This window comes from Prionailurus viverrinus, chromosome A3, assembly GCF_022837055.1.
Source record: "Prionailurus viverrinus isolate Anna chromosome A3, UM_Priviv_1.0, whole genome shotgun sequence".
Taxonomy (NCBI): domain Eukaryota; kingdom Metazoa; phylum Chordata; class Mammalia; order Carnivora; family Felidae; genus Prionailurus; species Prionailurus viverrinus.
In genome coordinates, this window is record NC_062563.1 from 22,504,668 (window position 1) to 22,530,827 (window position 26,160).

General features: G+C 40.6%; 1 protein-coding gene across 4 annotated transcripts in view; it reads left to right on the forward strand.

The window, feature by feature from the left end:
• Positions 1-12,825: 12,825 nt before the first annotated feature.
• RBL1 (RB transcriptional corepressor like 1) overlaps positions 12,826-26,160 on the forward strand; it is a 61,209-nt gene continuing 47,874 nt past the window's right edge. The window contains exons 1-6 of one of the 4 annotated variants that reach the window (XR_007150812.1): positions 12,826-13,275; positions 17,752-17,885; positions 24,682-24,882; positions 25,248-25,312; positions 25,414-25,542; positions 25,654-25,814. Coding sequence is in view for 3 of the 4 variants with exons in the window: in XM_047852235.1 (XP_047708191.1) it covers positions 13,120-13,275; positions 17,752-17,885; positions 24,682-24,882; positions 25,248-25,312; positions 25,414-25,542; positions 25,654-25,814 (846 nt within the window). In the remaining variant the exon portion in view is untranslated. The remainder of the gene's footprint in view (positions 13,276-17,751; positions 17,886-24,681; positions 24,883-25,247; positions 25,313-25,413; positions 25,543-25,653; positions 25,815-26,160) is intronic. The other 3 variants (XM_047852235.1, XM_047852236.1, XM_047852237.1) reach the window with 3 other exon arrangements.

Below are 26,160 nucleotides of genomic sequence, written 5' to 3' on the forward strand. Positions count from 1 at the left end.
ATCTGACTTCGGCTCAGGTCATGATCTCATAGTTTGTGAGTTTGAACCCCGTATCAGGCTCTGTGCTGACAGCTCAGAGCCTGGAGCCTGCTTCTGATTCTGTGTCTCATTCTCTCTCTGCTCCTCCCCCACTTGTGCTCTGTCTCTCAAAAATAAAATGTTGGGGCGCCTGGGTGGCGCAGTCGGTTAAGCGTCCGACTTCAGCCAGGTCACGATCTCGCGGTCCGTGAGTTCGAGCCCCGCGTCGGGCTCTGGGCTGATGGCTCAGAGCCTGGAGCCTGTTTCCGATTCTGTGTCTTCCTCTCTCTCTGCCCCTCCCCCGTTCATGCTCTGTCTCTCTGTCCCAAAAATAAATAAACGTTGAAAAAAAAAAATTAAAAAATAAATAAATAAATAAATAAATAAATAAAATGTAAAAAAAAAAAAATTATTTATTTTTTCTTATTGAAAGATTAAACTATCATATAAGTAAGAGATGGGCTTAGGGAATGAGAGCATCTCCTAGACATCAACCCTGCCAAGTAAACTTGCACTGGGTAAAATTGTAAAATCTCTCTCTCCTTCCAGCTTCCCCCTCCTTCCTGGCTCGAAGCTCCTTTTTCTATCTCTCCCTCTCAGGAAGGGATCTAATGAACTGGCTGTTATGCGAAAATGATTAATAATGCAAGTTTTTTTTTTTTTCAACGTTTATTTATTTTTGGGACAGAGAGAGACAGAGCATGAACGGGGGAGGGGCAGAGAGAGAAGGAGACACAGAATCGGAAACAGGCTCCAGGCTCTGAGCCATCAGCCCAGAGCCCGACGCGGGGCTCGAACTCACGGACCACGAGATCGTGACCTGGCTGAAGTCGGACGCTTAACCGACTGCGCCACCCAGGCGCCCCAATAATGCAAGTTTTAATGAGCCTAACTCTTCCAGGGATGTTTGCTTTTTTTTTTAATTTTTAATTTTAGAGAGAAAGCATGCAAGTGGGGGTGGGGCAGAGGGAGAGAGAGAAAAAGAGAGAATTTTAAGCGGGCTCCACGCTCATTGTAGAGCCTGACGCAGTGCTCGATCCCACAACCCTGGGATCATGACCTGAACTGAAGTCAAGAGTTGGAGGCTCAATGGACTGAGCCACCCAGGCACCCCCAGGGATGTTTGCTTTTTAATAAGGTAGATCTCTAAGCCAAAGGCATGAACCTTTAATTGAGAAATGTTAGGCATTACTAAGCAGGATGGAGAGGAGGTATTTGGAAATGAGTTTGAAGGTAAGGGTGGGATATAGAGATTTTCCTGTCATCCCTGAAACCACATCATATCAGCTGCTTTCCCTACATCTTCAAACCCTTGTCAGAACACAGCAGAGGAAAAGCTTTAGAAAGGATAATTAACAACTGCTTTCTGTTACAGAAAACACAGAGGGAAGTGATGGATTTTATTCTTCCTGAACAACAGTGATGACTTCCCAGCACAAAGAATGACTGAGTGCCAATTGTTGAATGATTCAGTGATGTCTCTTTCTCTCACCCTGTAGAGTTTATAGTCTGAAGTCCAAGGGAGACAGCACTGGTTTAAAGTGGTTCCTATGGATACCAAAGAATCTTTATGAGGGACCTGTCACTCCAACCCTCCCCCCTTTTCTTTTGACAGAGGTGGTGGTATGAATACAGCAAGGGACATTTTTAAAGGGAGCAGGGATATGGGAAGAGGTTAGGAAGGAGGTGGAGCTGAGATTCTAGAAAGGATGCTTATGTGAATTAGATTAAAAGGTGGAAGGTTGAGACAGTATAGAAGATATACCAAACATAGAGTCCAGCTTTTATGACCCCCCAGACACTAGTTTTCAGTGAAATCTTGCCCCAGACTGGTCAGAAGACCACAGGTAGAGAATCTGTCTCTCCAGACACTCAAATATTTATGAGGTCATGGTTCTTATGCCATACAAGGCTTTATCTCCCAAACCTTTGTCTTTCAACCACCCACCAACCAAAGTAAACCTAGTAAATCCTGAGTTAAACTCTGGTGTGCATCAGGTAATCTTAGGAAATCACTTTTGTAGCAAAAAGGGCAGGACACTAAAAAGGATAAGAATTTGTAGGCAGTTCAGGGCGCCTGAGTGGCTCAGTTGGTTGGGCATCCAACTTCGGCACAGGTCATGATCTCACAGCTTGTGGGTTTGAGCCCTGTGTTGGGCTCTGTGCTGACGGCTCAGGGCCTGGAGCCTGCTTCAGATTCTGTGTCTCCCTCTCGCTGCCCTTCTCTCTCTCTCTCTCGCTCTCTTGCTCTCTCTGTCTCAAAAATAAATACACATTAAAAAAAATTTTTTAAAGAATTTGTAGACAGTTCAAATCAAGTATTCTGACCTTAAAATTAAAGAAATTGATTTTTTCAGGAAAAGACCTCAAGCTTTTCCCCTGCAAGAGCTTTGGTGATTTCTAAGGAGTTTTGGATTATATTACAACCCAGATTATCATTTCAGTTCAAGACCCCACAGAATTATACAGTTTGGCCAGTCAATCCCACCACATTTTAATAGTTTCATATGAAAAAAATTTTTTCAAATAGGCTGAACACATTTCCATAACTTCCTTCGTGGTATCCTGTTTTAGAGCTTCAAATAATCTTGTCGGAAATTTTTTCTTTTTCAGATTTCAAACCCAAAAGTCTTTTGCAAAACTTTTTTCAGCAACTGAATTATTAAAATAATTGAAAATGGAACTTGGGGCACCTGGGTGGCTCAATTGGTTGAGTGGCCGACTTCGGCTCAGGTCATGATCTGACGGTTTGTGAGTTCGAGCCCCGCATCAGGTTCTGTGCTGACAGCTCAGAGCCTGGACCCTGCTTCTGATTCTGTGTCTCCCTCTCTCTCTGCCCCTCCCCTACTCATGTTCTGTCTCTCTCTGTCTCAGGAATAAATAAACATTAAAAAAAATGTTTAAAAAAAAGAAAATGGAACTTAAAAAGTTTTAAAGGGGTCTTCTAATTCAGACCTTCAGAACCTCAGACCTTTTTACTACTTAACAATGAATTGTTATAGCATTCTGGTTGTTATAAGAACCTTTTAAGATGTTTGAAATATTAATATCATAACACTACCCAGGCCTCATCACTGCCAAAAGTGAAATAAAAGCATGAAATAGACATTAGTTAAGTGGTCTTATATTGAAAAATCAGTAAGTGACTAAATCTGAAAATAATCTCAAGATATTCATCTGTGCATCTGATTGCTTATGTAAAAACCCTGTGCCTCAATACTTTTCTAATCAAAATATTAAATCAGGATTTATTTGAAATTAAAATACAGGGGCGCCTGGGTGGCGCAGTCGGTTAAGCGTCCGACTTCAGCCAGGTCACGATCTTGCGGTCTGTGAGTTCGAGCCCCGCGTCGGGCTCTGGGCTGACGGCTCGGAGCCTGGAGCCTGTTTCCGATTCTGTGTCTCCCTCTCTCTCTGCCCCTCCCCCGTTCATGCTCTGTCTCTCTCTGTCCCAAAAATAAATAAAAATGTTGAAAAAAAAAATTAAAAAAAAAAAAAGAAATTAAAATACAGTATGTAAAGAGAGAAGTTCAGAAACATTTTTTTCTTGACTCATGATAGATTTATTAAAGTGGTAATGCATATATATACGTATATATATATTCAAAATTCAAAAGTTACAGAATATTCCTAGCCATCCACTTCACCACCCCAGAGGTACCATGTTATCAATTTCTTATATCTCCAAGACATAATTATGCATTTATGAGTAGATGTGTGTATTCTCTTCCCTGCTTTTTTCACAAATCAATTTTATTTATTTGTTTGTTTATTTATTTATGTAGGCTCCATGCCCAACATGGGGCTTGAACTCACGACCCTGACATCAAGAGTCACATGCTCTACCAACTGAGCCAGCAGGTGTCCCTTTTTTCACAAATTATAGTATTCTATACATATTTTTCTGCACCTTGCACTTTCTCTCCTTAATATCTTTGAGATTTTTCTATACTACTCCAAAAAGAGTTTCCTCATTCTTTATTCCTGGCCAGTATTTATTACATTAATGGACACTTAGGTAATTTACAATTTTTTTTTGAGAGAGCACTACTAGAGGGCAGGGGTACAGAAAGAGAAAGGATCTTAAGTAGGCTCCATGCTCAGCATGGAGCCCAGTGCAGGGCTCAATCCCACCACCCTGGGATCATGACCCGAGCTGAAGCCAAGAGTTAGATGCTCAGCTGTCACCAGGTGCCCTGAGAAATTCCAATCTTTGGAACAAACAATACTGTAGTGAGTAACTCCAGACATACGTATTTCACATATGGTCAAGTGTGTCTTTAGAAGAAAATCCTAAAGTGCAGTCACCAGGTCAAAGGATATGTTATTTCATATTAAAATATTGCCAAATGACTTCCATGGAGGTAATAACAGTTACCCCCCAGTGATGTAAGAGCATGCTTTTCTCCCTACATCCTTGCCTGCACAATGTGATATTCATTCTACAGATATTTATTGAATTCTTGCTATGGCCCAGGCACTATTCTAGGTAATTAGGAAATATGAATAAAATAAACCAAAATCCCTAGTGGGGTTTGTATTCTACCAGAAGAGAAAAAGAATATAATGTATCATAATATATAGTATAAATAAATATAAAATCATATAGTATCTTAGAAGCTGGAATATGTTCTTGGAAAACGATCAGGGTATGAGGAATCAGTAGTCTGGTGGTTGTGGGGACCAGGGGGTATAATTTTAAATAAAATGGTTAATAGTAGGCTTCATTGAGGTGATATTCGAGCAAAGACTTGAAGGAAGTGAGGGAGTTAATTATGCACACCTGGGGAAAGAATATTAGCAGCAGAGGAAATAGACATTTCAAAAGCCATAACGTGGGACACCTGGCTGCCTTAGTCAGTAGATGGAGCATGTGACTCTTGATCTCAGGGTTGTGAATTTGAGCCCCATGTTGGGCATAGAGATTACTTATGTAAGTAAATCCTTAAAATACAATTTTTAAAAAGTCATAAGGCATTAGGGTATTCTAGGAACCAGGTATTCTAGGCCTAGGTATTCTAGGAACCAGAAGACCAGGATGACTAGGGTGGGATAAAAAAGGAGAGAAGCAAATGAAGGCAGAGGGAAATAAAGTTATATAAGGGACTAGATCCAGATTCCTAGTGACTTGTAAGCTGTGACAAAGAGTTTGACTTAACTCTGAAATGGGGAGTCACTGAAGCTTTCCAAACTTTCGGGTTTTGACAACTGAATAGATTTAAAAAAAATGTTTTTTGGGGGGCGCCTGGGTGGCTCAGTCAGTTAAGCGTCCGACTTTGGCTCAGGTCATGATCTCACAGTTCATGAGTTCGAGCCCCATGTTGGGCTCTGTGCTGACAGCTCAGAGCCTGGAGCCTGCTTCAGAATCTGTGTCTCCCTCTCTCTCTCTGCCCCTGCCCCGCTCATGCTCTGTCTCTTTCTCAAAAATAAACATTAAAACATTTAAAAAAAAATGTTTTTCGGGGCGCCTGGGTGGCTCAGTGGGTTAAGCGCCGACTTCAGCTCAGGTCACGATCTCACAGTCTGTGAGTTCGAGCCCCGCATCGGGCTCTGGGCTGATGGCTCAGTGCCTGGAGCCTGCTTCCGGTTCTGTGTCTCCCTCTCTCTCTGCCCCTCCCCCGTTCATGCTGTGTCTCTCTCTGTCTCAAAAATAAATAAACATTAAAAAAAATTTTAAAAAAATGTTTTTCAGTGGTGTCTGTGTTTTTTTATTAGGTTGAGCACCTTTTGATGTCTTAAAGCTGTTATTTCCTTTTCTAAGTATTCAAATCCTTTTCTCATTTTGAGGATGTTAAGTCTTTTTCATGTTGATTCATAGGAACTTTTATATATTGACGAAATTAGTCTTTGGTCTGTTACTTTGTTACAAATTCAGTTAATATCTGCAATGGTGGGGGCGCCTGGGTGGCGCAGTCGGTTAAGCGTCCGACTTCAGCCAGGTCACGATCTCGCGGTCTGTGAGTTCGAGCCCCGCATCAGGCTCTGGGCTGATGGCTCAGGGCCTGGAGCCTGTTTCCGATTCTGTGTCTCCCTCTCTCTCTGCCCCTCCCCCGTTCATGCTCGGTCTCTCTCTGTCCCAAAAATAGATAAACGTTGAAAAAAAAAAATTTAATATCTGCAATGGTCTAACCACATGAGTTTCACTTTTGTCTGTTGCATTTCAAATTTTAGGACCATAGAAGTAACAGTGTGATTGTACATGGAAATTAATTCATGATTCTCTATTCCTGCATCTTATTTTTTAAATCAAATATACAGAGAAAAATAGTTTCTGAAATGAACAAAATGCTTAGAAGTCCTTAGGTGCATTTTTAAAAAATGTTTATTTATTTTTGAGGGGGGGGGTGGGGAGGAGCAGACAGAGAGGGAGAGAGAGAGAATCCCAAGCAGGCTCCACACTATGATGCTTAGCCAACAGAGACACCCAGGCACCCCTTAGGTGCATTTTTTTAATTAACAGAGCTAATCAATAAAAGCAGGTAATAAAAAAAGTATCTTAAGTATCATAGCAAACATACATGACAGTCTATCTCCTTTATAGCATACATTTTATTTATTAGGTTATTTTTTGGAATAAGTACAAAGTTCGAAGGATACCGAAGATACACAGTAAAAGGTAAATTTCCTTATTTTTATCTCACCATTATTGAATTTCTCTTTCCTTAAGCACTACAGTTCTTATATTTTTCAGTTTCTTATACATCCTTCCAGAGACATCTCATATGGATGTGTGGGTACATATAATCTTCAGTCTGTTTGCTCTAAGTAGACCCATTCCTAATCTCAATTATTCAATGTAAATTCATGCATTTAAGAATTAACTATATTGACAGGGCTAACGTTTTAAGATGTGGAAGTGAAGATTAGCGTCAGGTGTTTCTGGTGCGGTAGGAAAATAGTAAAGGAAATAGTAAGTTATAATGTTATTTGTATGGAAGTTTCACATATTTTTTTCCCTTGCATTAGTTGTATACTTTAGACATTATTGTTATTGCCATTTTACAGATGAGGAAACAGGCTCAGAGAGGTTAAAGAATTTGCCAGAGAGCACAGAATCAGTAAGTAGCATTACTAGGACTTAAACTCAAGTCTCTTGATTCTAATTCTCTGTACTTTCTTTAGTAGCTCCATAGGGAACAGCCTTAGCTATTTCAAAGTTTCTCTAAACTAAATGAGGAAATTGAAATGAGGCAAGAAGCCAACAGGTATAATCTCACCAAGACTGTTTGCTATTACTGTCTTTGAATGTTACATACATCTCTCTCATATGGTTTGATTTTCCATCAGGTTCCTCTGCTTTGGGCTAATATCTGGGGTGATTTTTAGTTAATAATGTTCAGCTTCCCTGGGATTAAGGGTGAGCAAGATTATTCTAGGTATGCATGGGTTCAGGAAACAAAAATGATCATAAGTTTTGGTCCTAGTAGAATTAAGTCTGTGTCAGTGTAATCTCTTAAAGGAAAACTTAAAATGCCGTCCTGAAATATCTTCTTGTGACCAAATTGAGTGCCCTAGACATAGATTTTGATGGATAAAGACCTTAGAATTACATTTTTAAGTTAAATTGGACTTTTTAGTTTCTTGTTTCCTTATCCAAAGTCCAAAGGAAGAGGAGCAAAAATCACTTAACTGCCCTTGTGAGCAGGACTGGTACTACTTTCCTGGGAGGGACCCAACTCACCAACCACCACTTTAGTTTTTCTTTTGAGGAACAAGAATAGGAAGAGTGAGGTCAGGTTATGCTCCTCCCCACAACTATCAACTGCTTTATTTTCTGACAGTTAAAAGGTTAGGTGGTTAGTTTTTCATTAGAGGAGCATGTTTGTGCACACCAAGTACCTGCTTAGGGCACAACATAGCTGGGGGACGAAAAAATAATTTTTTGAAAGAATTACAAAATGAAATAGCCATGTTGGAAAAAACAATCAGAACTTTGTTACACTTTCTTTTTGTTGTTTTTTTGTTGGTGTTGTACTTACTTTGTTTAGAATTGTTTATATTTTAAATTACATCTGGAGGAGGTACACAGTAAATGTTTTAGTTTTGGAGCCTCTAAAGGCCTTAAGAGGTTCTGGACGCATGCTCTGGAGAATTCTGAAATATTAAACACCAGGGAGGCTAATCATAGGGCCCTATCGCACAGTGGAATCAAAGCAGAGACAACTTTCACAATGTATCTGGATTCAGTACCCATACTTCATTTTCTATTCGAAATTCAGTGTAGTGTTAAATGGGAATTCCACTGGATAATAAGAAAAAATAAAAACCAACATGAATCCTGATAAAAAGCAGGGAGAGCGTATTGATGAAAGAAAAAAAAAAAGCATGTAGGTGAGGCTGGATGTGACAGACATGTCCCCAATGCTCAATGCTGAGCTGTCTAAATCTGATTCAATTATAATAGTGAACCCCTGAAGAGTTCTGAGAAAGAAAGCGACATGGTGTAAATGTTGCTTGAGAAAAACTGGTCTAGTAACTAAACATAAGATGGATTGGAAGAGAAAACATAAAATGTTGAAAGACAACCAGAAACCTGGTGGAGGAGGAATCCACAAGATTTAGTGACTAGGTATAGGGCATGGAGTGGTGACTAAGAGGGAAGCATGGCTGGTTTTGCCAGGGCGGGGGGGTTGGTGACTACGGCAGTACTGTTTATTGAAAAGCAATGACATAGTTTAGTTACAGTCCGAAAGAGGAGGAAAAAAAGAGTACTGTTTAAATAATGCTTTATTTTATAAGGGAAATAAAGGAACATAGTTTTTTCCTTTCATCTTGGCCTCACTGCCAAGGCATGTACTTTCTAATAATTCGGTTTAGAACATTTGAAAGAATTACAACATGGCAAAAGAAAGTCGTAAAAGTAAGTCATTGATGGGGCGCCTGGGTGGCTCTGTCGGTTTAAGCGTCCAACTTCGGCTCAGGTCACCATCTCGCAGTTCGTGGGTTTGAGCCCCACGTCAGGCTCTGTGCTGACAGCTCAGAGCCTGGAGCCTGCTTTGGATTCTGTGTCTCCCTCTCTCTCTCTGCCCCTCCCCTGCTCATGCTCTGTCTCTCTCACTGTCTCTCAAAAAATAAATGAATGTTAAAAAAAAAGTCATTGATTTAATGTAAAAGGTGACAGATCAGGTGAATCAAAAGATAGGAGATGAAAGTGGAAGGCTTTACATAGACAGGATATGACTTACTGAAAATCCAAAGTTAGAGCCTAGATCCAGTCGTAGAAAGAAGGAAAAATGTGTGTTTCTCAATTTTTCTTTGCTGGATGACATTTGAAAGGTGCTTATTTTGTTTCTTGGATCATTTTTAAGCCAGCAGTGCCCCTCAGTTCAAGTCTGGATGTTCTGAAAGTCACATCAAAGGAAGAATCAGTATCTTGCACAAAGCAGGCATTCAGTAGACATCATGGAATGAAGAAATTAAGGATTTTCAGGACTCAGTATACATGAAGTGAGAAAAGAATCAGGAGAATCAAATCCAGTAGCAAAGATGAAATGGGCTAGAGTCCGTATGCTGCAACTCAATGAAAGCCAAACTACTAGAGAAATGAAAAATGAAAAAAAAAAAAAAAAAAAAAAAAGAAAAATGAGGCAGTGAGTCTCTGGTTTGGTTTGTAATTCCTGAAGCTCTTTCCTTTTATCTTGGTTTCTTGTGAGGTCAGAATCACCCTCTGCAGTTTAGATCTGGATCAAAAAGTGATTAGTTATGACAAAGGCAAAAAACTTGACATTTCTCAGCTCTTGTGATCCTATCCAGGACCAACTATGAAAGCCAGGATCCCATGGGGCAGAGTTAGTTTTATTCTATTTTTCCTCAAAAACTTACGACCAATATGTTTGCATTTGATAGACCAAGTGATATTTCTCAGCAGTTGTTCCAAACAAACCTTTACCACTCTCAACTCCCTACTGCATGTTGCTCTACTTTGCACTCAGCAGAGCACCTAGCAGTTCTGCTTAATCTAGATGTAAGGTGATAACCTTGCAGACAAGAGCTACCTAGAAAAAAACCCAGGCTCTGGATTCTTGGCTTGGCCAGCTTTTCCAGGGCCTGGCTAAATCAATGATCTCTGTATCTTCAGTCTCTCTCTGCCTGCCCCTGTTGCTGATTATTCACAAACTTGTGTTTCCCCTATCCTAGAAAATTCCCTTCCTTTTGCCTCTCCACCACAAAACTTCTTAGAAGCTTTTATTTCCTACTTCCAACTTTCTGACCTTCCTCCCTTTAGCCCCTCAGCCACAGTATTCTGGCTTCCACTCTCACCGTGCCAAAGAAAACTGCTCTGGCAAAGGTCACAAAAAACATATGAATGATAAGATATGAGGTCTTCTTTGAATTCTATTTTAATTCTCTGCGGTGTTGGGCTCTATGGAATACTTCTTTCCTGGCCTCTGAGACGCCACTCCTTTATTTTTATACCTGTTTAGAAGTTTAATTCATTCATTCCTCAAATTCTGCCCATCTCTGAAATGTAGGTGTTCCTAAAGGTTCTACCCTGGAATCTCTTCTCATGCCAACACACCCCCTACCTGCTCCGTTAGCATCAGGAATTGCCTGAATATTCCCAATGCCTCATATCCGGGCTGTCCCCACTCCTGTAGCTCTCTCCTCAATAAGCATAGGTTAATCAGAAAACAAATGAGCCACTACAAGAGGAATTTCACCCATTACCTCCACTCATCCTGACATTTCTTTACTGACACACCCCTTGGCACTGGAGATAGACCTCCCCTCAACCACCCATACCAGCCCTCTAAGTAAATAAAAACCACTGGGAGGAGATTCTCTGTGCAGACACTGTGTGCCAACATTCCCTCCAGAGATAATGAGATGGTCCTAAAGTCAGCTGCAGTAGTAGCTTCTAGAAGGAAGGAGAGAGTTGGAAGTACCACATGGGTGTTTCAGTTTGATTTTGAGTTTGAGGGGTAAGAGGAGTTTGAGTTTTTTCTCCTTTGAGACCTGGCTTGCAGCTGGTTCCCAAATCCCACCCCTCTGCATGTGTGGACAGTATAGAAGACTGAGAAATTGTCAGGAGAGAGGAGAAAGGGGCTACCTTCCAGGTTCCAACAGCCTCCTCTTAAACTTCCTGCAAGCATCCCAAACACAGCTGCTCTGCGACTGAGCTCATCCCTCTGCTTGCACTCCCATTCCAGGAAACCGCATCACCTTTCACCCTCTTGGCCTAGATGGAAACTTCTGTTTGGGGGGACTTCCCTCTTTAGCAGTGTCCCACTCAGTTCTGAGGCAGCGACCTCTCTTCAGACTGGCTCCTTCCCATGCTGGACCAGCCCCCTGCCATCTCCATACCTCTGGTCTCTACCCCGTCCAACCTGTGTCCCACTGTAGCCAGAGGGACGTTCTCAGAACATATATGGATCACTCATTACCTCCTTTCATTAAAACCCGCCACCGATGGGGCGCCTGGTGGCTCAGTTGGTTAAGCGTCTGACTCTTGATCTCGGCTGAGGTCATGACCTCACAGTTTTGTGAGTCTGAGCCTCGAGTCAGGCTCTGCGCTGGCAGCACGGAGCCTGCTTGGGATTCTTTCCCTCCCACTCTCCGTCTCAAAATAAATAAACATTTGAAAAACACACTGGCAATGTCTAGGCTTTCGGTGGGGCTTATGAGGTCCTTTGTAACCTACCTTGACTTGTCTTCCATTTTCATCTCTGGTGACTCCTTCCCTCACCCAAGCATCAATGGACATTTTGTAATTTTTCAAGTACTATGAGCTAGGCACTAATCTAAACATCGTAATACTCTGAACATGGAAAAAAAAAAAAAAAAGGCCCCTGCTTACATTCAAGTCACATTTTAGTAGGAAGAGCCAGTGAATAAACAAGATAATGTCAATTGTGATATGGTACTAAGAGACAATGAAAAGGAGTATTGGCGGGAGGGTCAGCTATTTTACATACAGTGCTCAGGAATGGCCTGAGAAGTTAACGTTTAGTTGAACTTGAACCAGGAGGAGGAGCCAGACAAGCAAAGACCTGGTGTTGAGTATTTGGGGCTCTCTGAACAGCATGTGAGAAAGGCCTTGAGGCAAGAACTAGCTTGACAGCATGGCATTTTCAAGGTTCCAAAACAAAGCAGTTAGGCTGCACCTTATTATATACTCGTGAGGGGGGCAATGAGGTGAGGCCAGATCACAAGGAATTTGGATACTATTTTAAGGGCAAGAGGAATCTTTTGAAAGATTGTGAGTAGAGTGACATGCTCTGGATCACTCTGGCTCTTCCTGCAGAAGGGGTTTTGGTGGAGCAGAAGGGGAAGCGTGGAGACCCGTTCCATGCCTTAAGGCTTATGCTCAGGCCATTTCTAAGCCTGGAATGACTGTCTTGACTAGGACGGTTCCCAGGGTCATTGATTACTGCAATTCTCTCAGCCCAGGTCTAGCCTGGTTTAGCAACCGAGAAGAGACAAGGAGTAGTTCCCTGACACCCCTGCCTCTCCAGCCCTTCAGTCATCCAACAGACCACTCACTGGCCGCTGGAGACAGGAATCCCGAGGCCTCCCGCTGTCACGAGACCACTTTTTTCAGTTCGTGCCTCGGTCTCTTATCAAGCGGCAAGTCTGAGACGAAGTTTGGCGAGGCAGTGGAAAACACACGCCCATGGGTTAGTGGTACAGAGGAGGCTTCTCCCGAAGACGATCGAGAAGACCACCTCACAAGAGACAGCTCCGTCGAATCCGAAGAGCAGCCGAGACCCGGGTAGCGCCGCGGCCGTCAAGGCAGGATATGGACTACAATTCCCAGCAGCCTCTGCGCGCGGCTGCCGATCCCTCCGCAACAACTTGCTGCGCTGGCTGTGCCCCTCGCAGCCCGACAAAGACCACGCCCAGGGTGTTTTTGTTTTTGTTTTTTTCCCCAGGAATTGAGATCAATCTTCTTATCACACATCTCCAGAGAGAGGCCACTGGGTGCCCTGGAGGAGAAACGGACTTTTTTGAGGGGAAACGCGGATGCAGACTGTCGGAGAGACGTCGTGCTAAAGTCACCGACTTTCGCGCGCTTTGGCGCAGGGGGTTGTGGGTAGCGCGCCCAGAAAACGAGAAAGGAGCCGGGGGGCCGTGGCTGCGCCGCCCGCAGGGCCTGAGGGGATGTTCGAGGACGAGCCCCACGCTGAGGGGGCGGCGGTGCTGGCCGCCGCCGGGGAGGCGCTGCAGGCTCTGTGCCAGGAGCTGAACCTGGACGAGGGGAGCGCGGCCGAAGCCCTGGACGACTTCACCGCCATCCGGGGCAACTACAGCCTAGAGGTGAGCGGCGGCAGGTGGGGCGGCCGGACCAGACCCCTGCCAGGCCCCACCCTCGCCCCGCCCCTACCCCACCCTGTGGGGCGGTGGGAGTTTCCCCGCCGGGAAGGGTCGCTGCCCAGCCGGGAGCAGAGGAGTGCGAAGCTGGAAGGGCGGGTGTAGACCAATCTATCCGTTTTCTTTCTGAGGCGGGAAACCGAAGTCCGGAAGAGGAGCGGAGGGTCACACGTCACTCGGGGGTCCCCTAGACTCCAGACCAGCTTCCCTCCGCCCCGTCGAGCGCCGCAGAGGTCATGATAGTGCCCGTAAACCTGTTAAAAAACCAAATGCCATAATGGTAAAAGCTAAAGTGAAGTTAGTGCCTACACCACTGCCCAGCTCTTTAAATCTGTTATCTCACTTAGTTCTCACCACGACCCTGGGAACCCGACCTGGGATCGCCATTCCACGAAAGGGCTTACGCTTTGGCCTCCACCCTTTGGCCTCGTCCGGGCGGAAGTGTGGGGTACTCGCTTTGAGGAAAGGCTCTCAGCCCCAGCTTGCTCCTGTGTCCGTATCCTGATGCTTAGCACAGTGCCTGGTTCTGGATAAAATAAGTGTAAACCGTCATTAGATTCTTCCCAACCATTCTTGCATTGAGTCCTCCCCCACCGCCCTGTGAATATGGCAGGGCCGAATTATACCTGCTTTCCAGGTAATAATATCAAGGCCCAGAGAAGGGTCTTCCTCAGGGTCGTTCTGCTAATTATTATAGGAATCCAGACAAGGAATGCAGTGGAGCGATGGCGTTGCGGCGGAGTGTATTTCATTATATTTAAATTCATAGGTTTTGTTTCATGATCCAAGGGGTCTAGACACACACACACACACACACACACACACACAGCGCTCCACCGACTCACCACCCAGTGAAATAATTAATTGGTGGGTTCAGAAGCATACAGTTGGATATTTGGAATTGAGTGTGTGTGTCTGTATATGAGGGAAAAATACCTAAGAGACACTCTTCGTATGTCTCTACGGTAGGACTATTGTAGACTGGATAAAGGACAGTGACCTGCATCCATGAGTGGCATGACTGGAAAGCTGAAGGAAGAATAAGAAAGGGAGATGATGAATTATGGCCGCTCAGTGAAAACAAACTAATTTCTAAAAGCCCAAGAAAGTGTTTCCGACATCCCAAGTCCTCTTTTGGTCTGTCACTGAATAAGCATTTACTGTGCAAACTGGTCAGGGCATTAAACCGGACACCTCTTTCAGATTCTTGAACATGCCAAGTTTCTTCCCACTTGTGTACTTTCTTCATGCCACACCTTCTGCTTGGAAACTTTTCCCACTCACCAACAGGCAAATTGAAGAACTAAATCTCCAGTTAGGGGAAGTTAATCAGGACATCTTGAATGTTTGATTTAGAGAGCACAGATCTGTGAATTAAGATTTGGTGAGGGTTTATTCTGTCCAGAGTCTTTTATATTCTTCCTCTTCTTTTATTTTTTAAATTAACTTATCTATTTGAGAGAGAGGACGAGCAGGGAGGGGCAGAGAGAGAATCCCAAGCAGGCTCCACACTTACAGCGCAGAGCCGGAATCAGGCTCCATCCCACCAACCATGAGATCATGACCTGCACCCAGAAGCAAGAGTTGGACACTCAACCAACTTAGCCACCCAGCCGCCCCTCCTTTTTTTTCTCTTTTGTTTGTTTTTGGTGAAAGACTCTTAGAGTAGGTATTTTCATAGATCTGGTTTTTATAGGGCAATCTTTAAAAAAATTTTTTTAAGAGAGAGATCATGCATGCAAGCAGGGGAGGGGCAGAGAGAGAGAGGGACAGAGGTTCTGAAGATGTGGGGCTGGAGGGACTGAGATGTGGGGCTGGAACACGTGAACTTCGAGATCATGACCTGAGCCTAAGTCAGACACTTAACCAATTGAGTCACCCGGGTGCCCCTCTGTTAAGAAGCCCTGTCCCCAGCTTCCTGCCTGTCAGTATGCCTAACAACTTCCTGCTTACATTTCTCCTTTGCCTTTTCCTCTTACATTTTGGTGTCTCCCTCTGTGAATCCTTCTCTGACCTCCACTTAACATCAGTTATACTATAGTCTCTCACACTTTATCTTCAATTCTTACAGCATGTCTCACCAACTATAGATCATGGTTTTCTGTTCCTTTTCTTAACTCTAAATTTGTAATTCCATGAGGTCAAAAACCATCATTGCATTTCTAAGGTCTAGCATCAGAATAAATAATAAAGATGACTTTTTTCTTTCTTTTTTTTTTTTTAGGAAAAAGAAGCAAAACTTTCAGTACTTACTTTCTTTATCTCAATGGTGTTTTCATCTAGTAACCTGTATCCAATGGCTCTTTTTTTTTTTTTAACGTTTATTTTTAAGAGAGAGAGAGCATGCGCGACTGGGGGAGGGGCAGAGAGAGGGGGAGACACAGAATCTGAAGCAGGCTTTAGGCTCTGAGCTGTCAGCACATAGCCCAATGTGGGACTCAAACCCACGAAGCACAAGATCATGACCTGAGATGAAGTCAGATGCTTCACCGACTGAGCTACCCAGGTGCCCCTCCAGTGGCTCTTGTAATACTTGGATGCTATTCCCAAATAATTGGTTAATCAAGGCTTGCTAAAATTATCCAAACTTAAGCTTACATGCCTCATTTAATACCTTGAGCAAATAAGATTTCTCACTACTTTAAGGTAGTAACACTGGGCTTTAACTCTATTGGTGCCCACCCCATTTCTGCCCACCCCTTTTGGGTTACTACAAGAAATCTTTCCATGTTTTTATCCTTCTAGAATCTGGTCTTAAAGAGGATCTGTAGAATAGTAAATAGGAACAGTAATATGTTGTGCTGTATTGTGTCTAATTCTTAAACCTTAAAATCCATATATAGTTCAGTAGTAAACTTATAAAGTGATTTTAAGGGGCACCTGGGTGACTTAGTCGAGTGTCTGACTCTTGGTCTTGGCTCAGATCATGATTTTACACTGTTTGTAGGATCAAGCCCTATGTCAGGCTCTGCGCTGACAATGCAAAGCCTGCTTGGGATTCTCTCCGCCCCTCCCCCACTGGCATGCATACTCTCTCTCTCAAAATAAATAAACTTCAGGAAAAATAATAGGGATGCCTGGGTGGCTCGGTTGAGCATCTGACTTTGGCTTGAGTCATGATCTCATGGTTCATGGGTTCAAGCCCTTCATTAGGCTCTGTGCTGACAGTGCAGAGCCTGGAGCCTGCTTCAGATTCTGTGTCTCCCTGTCTCTGCCCCTCTCCCATTCGGGCTCTGTCTCTCTCTCTCTCTCTCAAAAGTAGATAAACATTGGGGCGCCTGGGTGGCGCAGTCGGTTGAGCGTCCGACTTCAGCCAGGTCACGATCTCGCGGTCCGGGAGTTCGAGCCCCGCGTCAGGCTCTGGGCTGATGGCTTGGAGCCTGGAGCCTGTTTCCGATTCTGTGTCTCCCTCTCTCTCTGCCCCTCCCCCGTTCATGCTGTGTCTCTCTCTGTCCCAAAAATAAATAAAAAACGTTGAAAAAAAATTAAAAAAAAAAAGTAGATAAACATTAATAATAATAAAGTGATTCTAACTTGGGAGATATCTCAAGTCTAAAGCAGACAATTAAGTGTTGAATTACCAAATGTCATCTTTTTTATAGCATTATAAATTGAGATATCTGCTAAAATAGGCTAAATTACTATTTTAAAGATTGGGTAAATATGGGTGCTTGGGTGGCTGAGTCAGTTGAACATCTGACTCTTGATTTCGGCTCAGGTTGTGATCCCAGGGTTGTGGCTTCAAGCCCTTTGTCAGGCTCTTCACTGAGCGTGGAACATCTTCAGATTCTCCCTCCTCCTCCCTCTCTCCTTTCCTCCTCCTCTCCCTCTCGCCCTCCTTCTCTCCCTCTACCCCACTCCCCTGCTCATGCTCTTTTTCTCTAAAATAAAAAAAATTTTTAAAGATTAGGTAAATAATTCCCCAAATTTTTACCTAGCAAAAATGACAGTCTCCTTTATGTTGCTTGAGATAGATATGAACTTTTTATGTGTCTCCCTGGCCATCTTTCTACTCAGTACTTTCCTTTCTCTGCCAAACTGGTTAAAGAAGAGACATAAAATTAACATGGTGGAGAGGAACTTAAGCATCTTCAAGGCCATGACTCACCGGTGTTATAAAATTGAGAAAGCCAGTGCTGAGAAATTTTAAGAGAACTCTTTGGATAATATTAGATTTGGGGTGTAGATGAAAGATCTGTTTTTAGACTAATGCTGATTTAGCATCTTACACAGGACTGATGTAAGGAGTTTTATACCCATTACTGCAAAACTAAGCTTCGTGACCTTGGGCAAATATCTTCATCACTTTGGCCTGTTATATACATAATGTAAGATCAGACAATTCCAAGATCTTTTTTGGTTCTAGAATTCAAGCATTTTAACATAATACATCCATTTTACTGTTTGTCTTTTGCCTGCCAGGGAGAAGTTATACACTGGTTGGCATGTTCATTATATGTTGCATGCCGCAAAAGCATTATTCCTACTGTTGGGAAGGGTATCATGGAAGGAAATTGTGTTTCACTTACCAGAATACTACGTTCAGCTAAATTAAGGTAAAGCACTTTGATTTTTCAAACACTGTTTTATAAGTCCTAAATTTAGCTTTAGAATTTAATTTCTGTTTAACTCCATTCCATTTTAAGTTTGTTATCCTATAGGTCTCCTTTTCCAATTCTCACATTGTTCCATTGCCCCTTTTCCTCAAATTCTGACTTCAGAGGTCTCTGTACCAAATCTTTTTTATCTGTAGCTTTTTTTATTAATTTTTTTAAATTTGGAGACAATTTCAAGCTTTCAGAAAAGTTGCAAAAATAAGGAAAGTAGAAAGAACACCCATATACCCTTGACCCAAATTCACCTATTAACATTTTACTCCATTTGCTTTGTCATTTGATCTTTCTCAAATAGTTTTTCCTCAACTATTTCAAAGTAAGTAACATACATTATAGCCCTTTGTCCCTAAATAGTTCAGTGTATAAACTTAGATAACTACAACAGTTATCAACTTCAGCAAAGTTAACATTGATACAATAATTTAATCTATTATCTCTATTCTAGTTTTATTAGTTGATCCAATAATGGTCTTTATAGCAGCTTTTTATTTTTATTTTTATTTTTTTTTAATTTTTTTTTTCAACGTTTATTTTTGGGACAGAGAGAGACAGAGCATGAATGGGGGAGGGGCAGAGAGAGAAGGAGACACAGAATCGGAAACAGGCTCCAGGCTCGGAGCCATCAGCCCAGAGCCCGACGCTGGGCTCGAACTCCTGGACCGTGAGATCGTGACCTGGCTGAAGTCGGAGGCTTAACCGACTGCGCCACCCAGGCGCCCCTATAGCAGCTTTTTAAAAGAACAATTTCCAATCTAGGATCAGTTATTACATTCACTTATCATGTCTGTTTAGTTTCCTTTAATCAGGAATATTTCCACAGCAAGAATATAGTCCACAACCACCTTACCCCCGACTTTTAAAAAAAAAATTTTTTTTTAATGTTTATTTTTGAGAGAGAGAAAGACAAAGTGCTAGTAGGGGAGGGGCAGAGAGAGAGGGAGACATAGGGTCTGAGTAGGCTCCAGGCTTGGAGCTGTCAGCACAGAGCCTGTTGTGGGTCTCAAACTCATGAACTATGAGATCATGACCTGAGCTGAAGTTAGATGCTTAACCAACTGGAGCCACCCAGGCACCCAATTACCTCCCCCTTTTTAATAGATTACTCCTCATTTTGGATTTGTCTCATATTTTCTTATACTTAGAAGCAAGTTACATATCCCCAGATAGAAAACTACATAAGTAGTTTTGTGTCTTCACTATATTACATCTGGAGGCACGATATCCACCTGCTTCTCTTTGGTGATGTTAATTTTGATTATCTGCCTAAGGTGTTGTCTTGTTTTTCTACTGTATAGTTAGTATTTTTTTACCTTGCAACAGGTAAACAATCAGAAGGTCTTAGCTATAGCTTTTACTTGCTCTAGTATTAATCATCTGGAACTATTTGCCTGGATACAAAACAAAAGAAATGGAGTGAACCAGATATAGGTGGTAGTGTTCTCAATTTCTGGGATTTTCTACCCATGACAAGACTACTTGAGGTTGTTGTCAATTTGCTGTCATGGGTTTCCAGCATGGAAGAGAAACAAACTTTGAAAGACCTATCCAGGGAGAGCAATTAGGTTTCAATTCATGCTAAATTAAAAACCAAAATTTTTTTTTCTCAGGACAATTTTAGTTTTCATAAGTGGAAAAATAGTACATTAAAGACAAAATTTTTCCCTGAAGGCAGTTTTTAAAACTTTAATAGGTATGAATTTTTGTCATTAGTGATAAAAATAAAATGAAAGTATAATTAAGATTGAATTCACATAATTTTTTTAATTGAGCAGAATATCCCTCTTCATTGTAATATAAAATAATCTGACTTTTCTATCAGTGTTTCTCATTACTGACCATATAAAAATTTTTAAATATTTAGAATATTAGGTTGTTGGGGAAACTGAACCAAAAAGAAGAACTTAAAATTTAGAGCAGTATAAGTATATGGTAAAAATTTCAAATAATGAAAACATTCTGGAGATGTATGGTGGTGATGGTTGCACGTTGGGAATGTACTTAATGTACACTTAAAAATGGTTAAAATGGTAAGTTTTCTGTTATGTATACTTTTACCATCATTTTTTAAAAGGTTCACAAATTTTCAAATAATACAGAAAGTTTAAAAATGTAAAGATACCTCTTTCTTTTTTTTCCTCATTCCCCAGAATTAACCACTTAAACAATTTACTGTTAATAAATTATTAAACAGAAAAAAAAGCCTGTTTTTTAGTGTTTTGGTTGTTTTTTAAAACATAAATGCGATCCTACTATACGTATTGTTTTGCAGTTGCTTTTGTTAATATTCTGGTAATCCTTCCATATCACCATAAGTAGCTCTTCCTTACTCTAGGATTTAGGGTGTAAGGATGTTTCATATAGTTAGCCAACCCCTTATCAATGACCATTTAGGTTGTATCCAGTTCTTTGTGATAATACACAGCTGAACATCATTGTGAAAATGTATTTCCGCTAAATTTCTAAAAATGTAGTGAAGGGTCAAAAGATACTAGTTTTTTAAATGTAGATTGATATAAATTAAAAAAAAATTTTTTTTTAATGTTTATTTTTGAGAGAGAGTGAGCAGGGGAGGGGCAGAGAGAGAGGGAGATAGAGAATTCAAAGCAGGCAAAGCCTGTCAGCACAAAGCCCAGTGTGGGGCTTGAACCAACCAAACTTGAGATCATGACCTGAGCCAAAATCGGGCACTCAACCACCTGAGCCACCCAGATGCCCCTGATATAAATTTTTTCAGGTGTCAGATTCTGAACTACTAAAAGAGCATAGACCAGCTTCATCATGTTCAGACAAATAAAAAAGAATTATAAGTGATGTTATTATTTACATTGATTTATAATAATTTGGGCTATTTTCACAATTTGAACTTTAAGGATAATTTTAAATGATTAAATCTTTTTTTTTTTTAATGTTTATTTATTTTGGTCATGGGGGAGAGAATCCCAAGTAGGCTCTGCACAGAGCCCTACATGGGGCTTGGTCCCACGAACTATGAGATCATGACCTGAGCCAAAGCCAAGAGTCAGACATTTAACCGACTGAGCCACCCAGGTGCCCCTGATTATTGCTCATAAATCATACTGCAAAATACTGTGCAAATTTAGATTCTAGATGTACATGTAAAACTAGAAAATTTTTATTGAGAAATTACCTGTATGGTAGGCACTTACTATATACAAAGGGTTTGTATTTTTTAATTCAGTTAATCCTCACAGTTAATCCCATGAAATGAATCTCATTTTACAGATAAGGAAACCAAGTCACCAAGAACTTAAATTACTTCCCAAAGGTTATACCCCTAGTAAGTGGCGGAGCCTCCCAAGTCCATGCTGTATTACATATGCATCCACCCACAAATATTAGTATGTTTGTTTTGAACTGTATTTATATATTCAGCCTCAGTTTGTGAAAAAACTTAACCAAAGCAACTTTCAACTTAAAATGAGTTCCAACTAAAAATTTATTTGGCTATTAAGTGTAATATTAAAAAATAGTTACTGTTATATAATTTGAATTTTTTATTTTGTCTGCATCTTATTGTATTAAGTATTGAGAAGTAATTTTTCCACATTTTTCACAAGTTTTTCAATAACTTGCGATTTAAATCAAGATGACATTCATTATTTTCATGTTATAATAGAACCTGAATGAATATTTAGTTCATGAAAATTTTTTTCTCATAATTTTAATTGGAACATTGATGATGTTAACTTTTTACACAATAATTTCTTTTTTATTTTTTGAGTGCCAGTAAAATTCAGTAGTGTGCTGCTATTGGGACGTATGCCCCATGTTTACCATCCCTACTCTATATTTGTTTTAGGGTGTGTGTGTGTGTGTGTGTGTGTGTGTGGTAAAATCTACATAACAAAATTTACCACGTAACCAGTTTTAAGTGAATATAGTTCAGTGGCATTAAATACATTTACATTGTGCAACCATCACCACTATCCATCTCCAGAACTTTTTCAGTTTCCCAAATTGAAACTCTGTAACAATTAAACAACAACTTCCTTCTTCTCCCTCCTCCTAGCCCTTGGCATGTATCAGCACTTCATTCCTTTTTATGTCTGAATAATATTTACATTGCATGGATATATCACATTGTGTTTATCTACTTATTAGTTGATGGATACTTGACTTCTTTGTACCTTTTGGCTAGTATGAATAATGCTGCTATGAACAGTTGTGTACAACTTTTGGAGACATATATTCATTTGGGGGGTGGTGTATATGTATGAATGGAATTGTTGAATCATATGGGAATTCTTTGTTTAACCTTTTGAGAAACTGTCAAGATTGTTTTCCAAAGTTCACGAGTTTACATTCCCACCAGCAGAGCTTGAGGGTTCCGTTTTACCACTACCCTTGCCAATACTTGTTATTATTTGTCTTTTTTATTATGGCATTCTAGTAGGCATGAAATGGTATCTTGTATTTCCCTGATGGCCAGTGATGTGGAGTTTCTTTTCATGTGCTTTTTGGAATAATGTTTTCTTTACAACAGAATCCCAATGAACAGGATAGTTTTGAAAGCTGTGAAGTTTACTTTGCTTCTTATTTTAGTTTTAAAAATCATAATCCTAGTTTAAGTAATAACAATGCTGTAAGGTTTTTTTTTTTGTTTTCAAACATTTGATGTACTTTGTTCCACGATAGAACAGCCATTTTGGGGGTAACAGTAAATACAGTGGATTTATATGGGGATGTGTTAGTCAAGCCCCTTGTTTATAAAAAAAACAGATACCAACTACCAAGTTTGGCTAACTTAAGAAGAGAAATTTACTGAAAGGATATTGAGTAGCTGACAAAGTCTTTAGAATGACTTGAAAAAATAGACTTGGAAAATGTCCAGGAACAAAAGGAGCCTGGCTATAGCGAAAAGCATATCACAAAAATTTATCTAACAAGGATAGATCATCATGTACCATCCCTGGACATTGCGACTGTATTTGCCTCTAAGAGCTAATTGATTGTAAGAATTAATCAGTTGTTGTGTTCTCTGCGCCACCAGCTCCATATTCAAAATCCCAAACATATATCAAAGACCTCAGGTTTTATGCCTTCACCCTGACTTCCAGTGAAGGTGATCTATCTAGCAGATGGCAAGACTCAAAATTGGGGAATTCCTCAAACAAAGGAAAGGATTTCACATGCTGAGCATCCCTGCCTCCCCAAACAAAGTCTCCTACAAGAGACTGTAATCTGTCAGCCCAAATAAATATTTAGCAACCTGGCAATAATGTTTTTGGCTATTGTTTATAATCTTTTTTAAAATATTTATTTAATTTTGAGACACAGAGAGAGAAAGCCAAGGAAAGGCTGAGAGAGAGGGAGAGAGAGAATCACAAGCAGATTCCAAGCTGTCAGCACAGAGCCTGACACGGGGCTCAGACTCACAAACCATGAGATCATGACCTGAGCTGAGATCAAGAGTCAGTCGCTTAAGCGTCCGACTTCGGCTCAGGTCATGATCTCACGGTTCATGGGTTCGTGCCCCAGTCGGGCTCTGTGCTAACAGCTCAGAGCCTGGAGCCTGCTTCAGATTCAGTGTCTCCCTCTCTCTCTGCCCCTCTCCCACTCACACTCTGTATCTCTCTCTCTCTGTCTCTCTCAAAAATAAAGAGTAAAAAAAAAATTTGTAAAAAAAGACTCTTAGAGTCTCAGATTTCAGTCAGCGTATCTGGAGTTTGAGTACCTGTGGACTATTAGCTGATGATGTCTTCTATCAACTTTTTTTTTTTTTTAAGTATCATTCCAGGGGCGCCTGGGTGGCTCAGTCAGTTGAGCATCGGACTTAGCTTCAGGTCATGGTCTCACGGTTTGTGGGTTCGAGCCCTGCATTGGTCTCTGTGCTGGCAACTCAGAGCCTGAAGCCTGCTTCAGATTCTGTGTCTCCCTCTCTCTCTGCCTCTCCCCGATTCGCTCTCTGTCTCTGTCTCTCAAAAAGCTAAATAGCATTTAAAAAAAAATTGTTTTAAAGTATCATTCCAGGGGCCCCTGGGTGGCTCAGTCAGTAAAGCATGCAACTCTTGATCCTGGGGTTGTGAGTTCAAGCCCCACGTTGGGTGAAGAGATTACTTTTAAAATCTTTTATAAAAAAAGTATTCTGTATATAGTGCTAGACACTTAAATGGACTTTAGCACTACATATTTTCAATCTAAGACCATACTAACATGGGGACATAAAAAATGTACCCATAATTGAATAAGCCAGAAAGGTGGAGTAATAATCATTAAGTGATTTTCTGGATATGTACTACCTTCTTCGTTTATATTTGGTGGTAGAACCACACATTGGAACACGAACACTTGAATTTTATTCCTAAACTGTAGCTGTCTGGTGCTTTGTGATCAACTTCCAGAATCCACTACTTGGGAGATTATGTCTGTCCTCAAACTAACTTTGTGAACTCAACAATCTCTTGGTATTTACTCTGTAATGTATATACAAATTACTGTCTAGGTGCTGTAGGGAATAAAAGAAGTAGGTAGGTGTCATTGCCCCTTGCTTAGAAGACATTGATGTAATGACCATAATTCAAAATCTACGTTCCTATAGTGATTCTGGGAGTCAGAGTAATTTCATAGCACTTGGGAGCGAGATTTTTTGGTTGTTTTTTTTTTTTTTTTTTTGATAAATTTAGGTTTTTAAATAAAGATTTGTAGGTGTAAATAAAATGTTAACTTGTCCATTGTATGGACTCCTTTTAAAGTTGCTTTTTTTTAATTTGTTTAGCTTAATACAGTTTTTTAATAAAATGAAGAAGTGGATGGACATGTCAAACCTGCCACAAGAATTTCGTGAACGTATAGAAAGGCTAGAAAGAAATTTTGAGGTGTCTACTGTAATTTTCAAAAAATTTGAGCCAATTTTTTTAGATATATTTCAAAATCCATATGAAGAGCTACCCAGGTTACCACGAAGCAGGAAGCAGAGGTGAGAACCTTAATCGTTATATAATTGATATTAAAAAAACATAAAGCTTAGGAAATTTGCATTTTTAAAGTCTGCTTTTTACCATAAGAATTCATTTGTGGAAAAAAAATTTTTAAAAACCCATTTATAATTACCATATCTGGAAATTCAGGGTAATACTCATTTTTTTATGTTCTGATTATTTTGTGCAGACTAAAAAGGCTTATTTAAGTCCATTTAATGGACTGTAAATTGTCCTTTGTGAATGGAATTTTACATGTAATTTGACTTTCTAGTTATTTATATTTGCTATTTCAATTTAAATGACAAATGTGGAGTGATATTTAGCAAATTAGTCAATTAAAAAGTACATTTTTTCTTTCTAGGAGGATTCCTTGCAGTGTTAAGGATCTCTTTAATTTCTGTTGGACCCTCTTTGTTTATACGAAGGGTAAGGTGATACTTTCAGTGGTTTTACATTTCTACTGTGGGAACTGGTTATTTGACATGAGAGGTTTCTGGTCTTCGTGTCTTTTTTTTTTTCTTATAAAGGTAATTTTCGTATGATTGGAGATGATTTAGTAAACTCTTACCATTTACTTCTGTGCTGCTTGGATCTGATTTTTGCCAATGCCATTATATGCCCAAATAGACGAGATTTGTTAAACCCATCATTTAAAGGTAATAACCTTATTTATTTTTAAAAATTCGTCATTAGTTTTTAGAAAAAGTTTTGAAAGTTGACCATATTCTTCTTCCCCCTCTTTTGCTCTTCATACCCTATCAAACTAGGTTTACCATCTGATTTCCATACTGCTGACTTTAGGGCTTCTGAAGAACCTCCCTGCATCATTGCTGTACTGTGTGAACTGCATGATGGACTTCTAGTAGAAGCAAAAGGAATAAAGGAGCACTACTTTAAGCCATATATTTCAAAACTCTTTGACAGAAAGGTACTGTACTTATAAGTGAATGGCTAAGATTTTTAAGGGTCAGTAGCAAAAGCCTCAAAGGCAAAAACAAGGTTTTAAGCAAGTTCTCAGTGTTACAGGACTCAAGGTCAAGATTATCAGGGTTCAGTCTCTGCTGTGATGTAGATTGCTGTGGTGCAGAATTGCCCTATGATCTTTTGTGGTGTGCAAACTGAGCTGTTAGACTATGACCAACTGTATGTACTGTCAAGTAAATTCATAGGCAGAGGCAGCTCTAAGAGGCTCTGATAAAAGAATTACGAAGAACAGAATGTAAAAAGCAGGAGGTCAGAGTAAACTAATTTACTGCCACAATTTGAGTAACTGC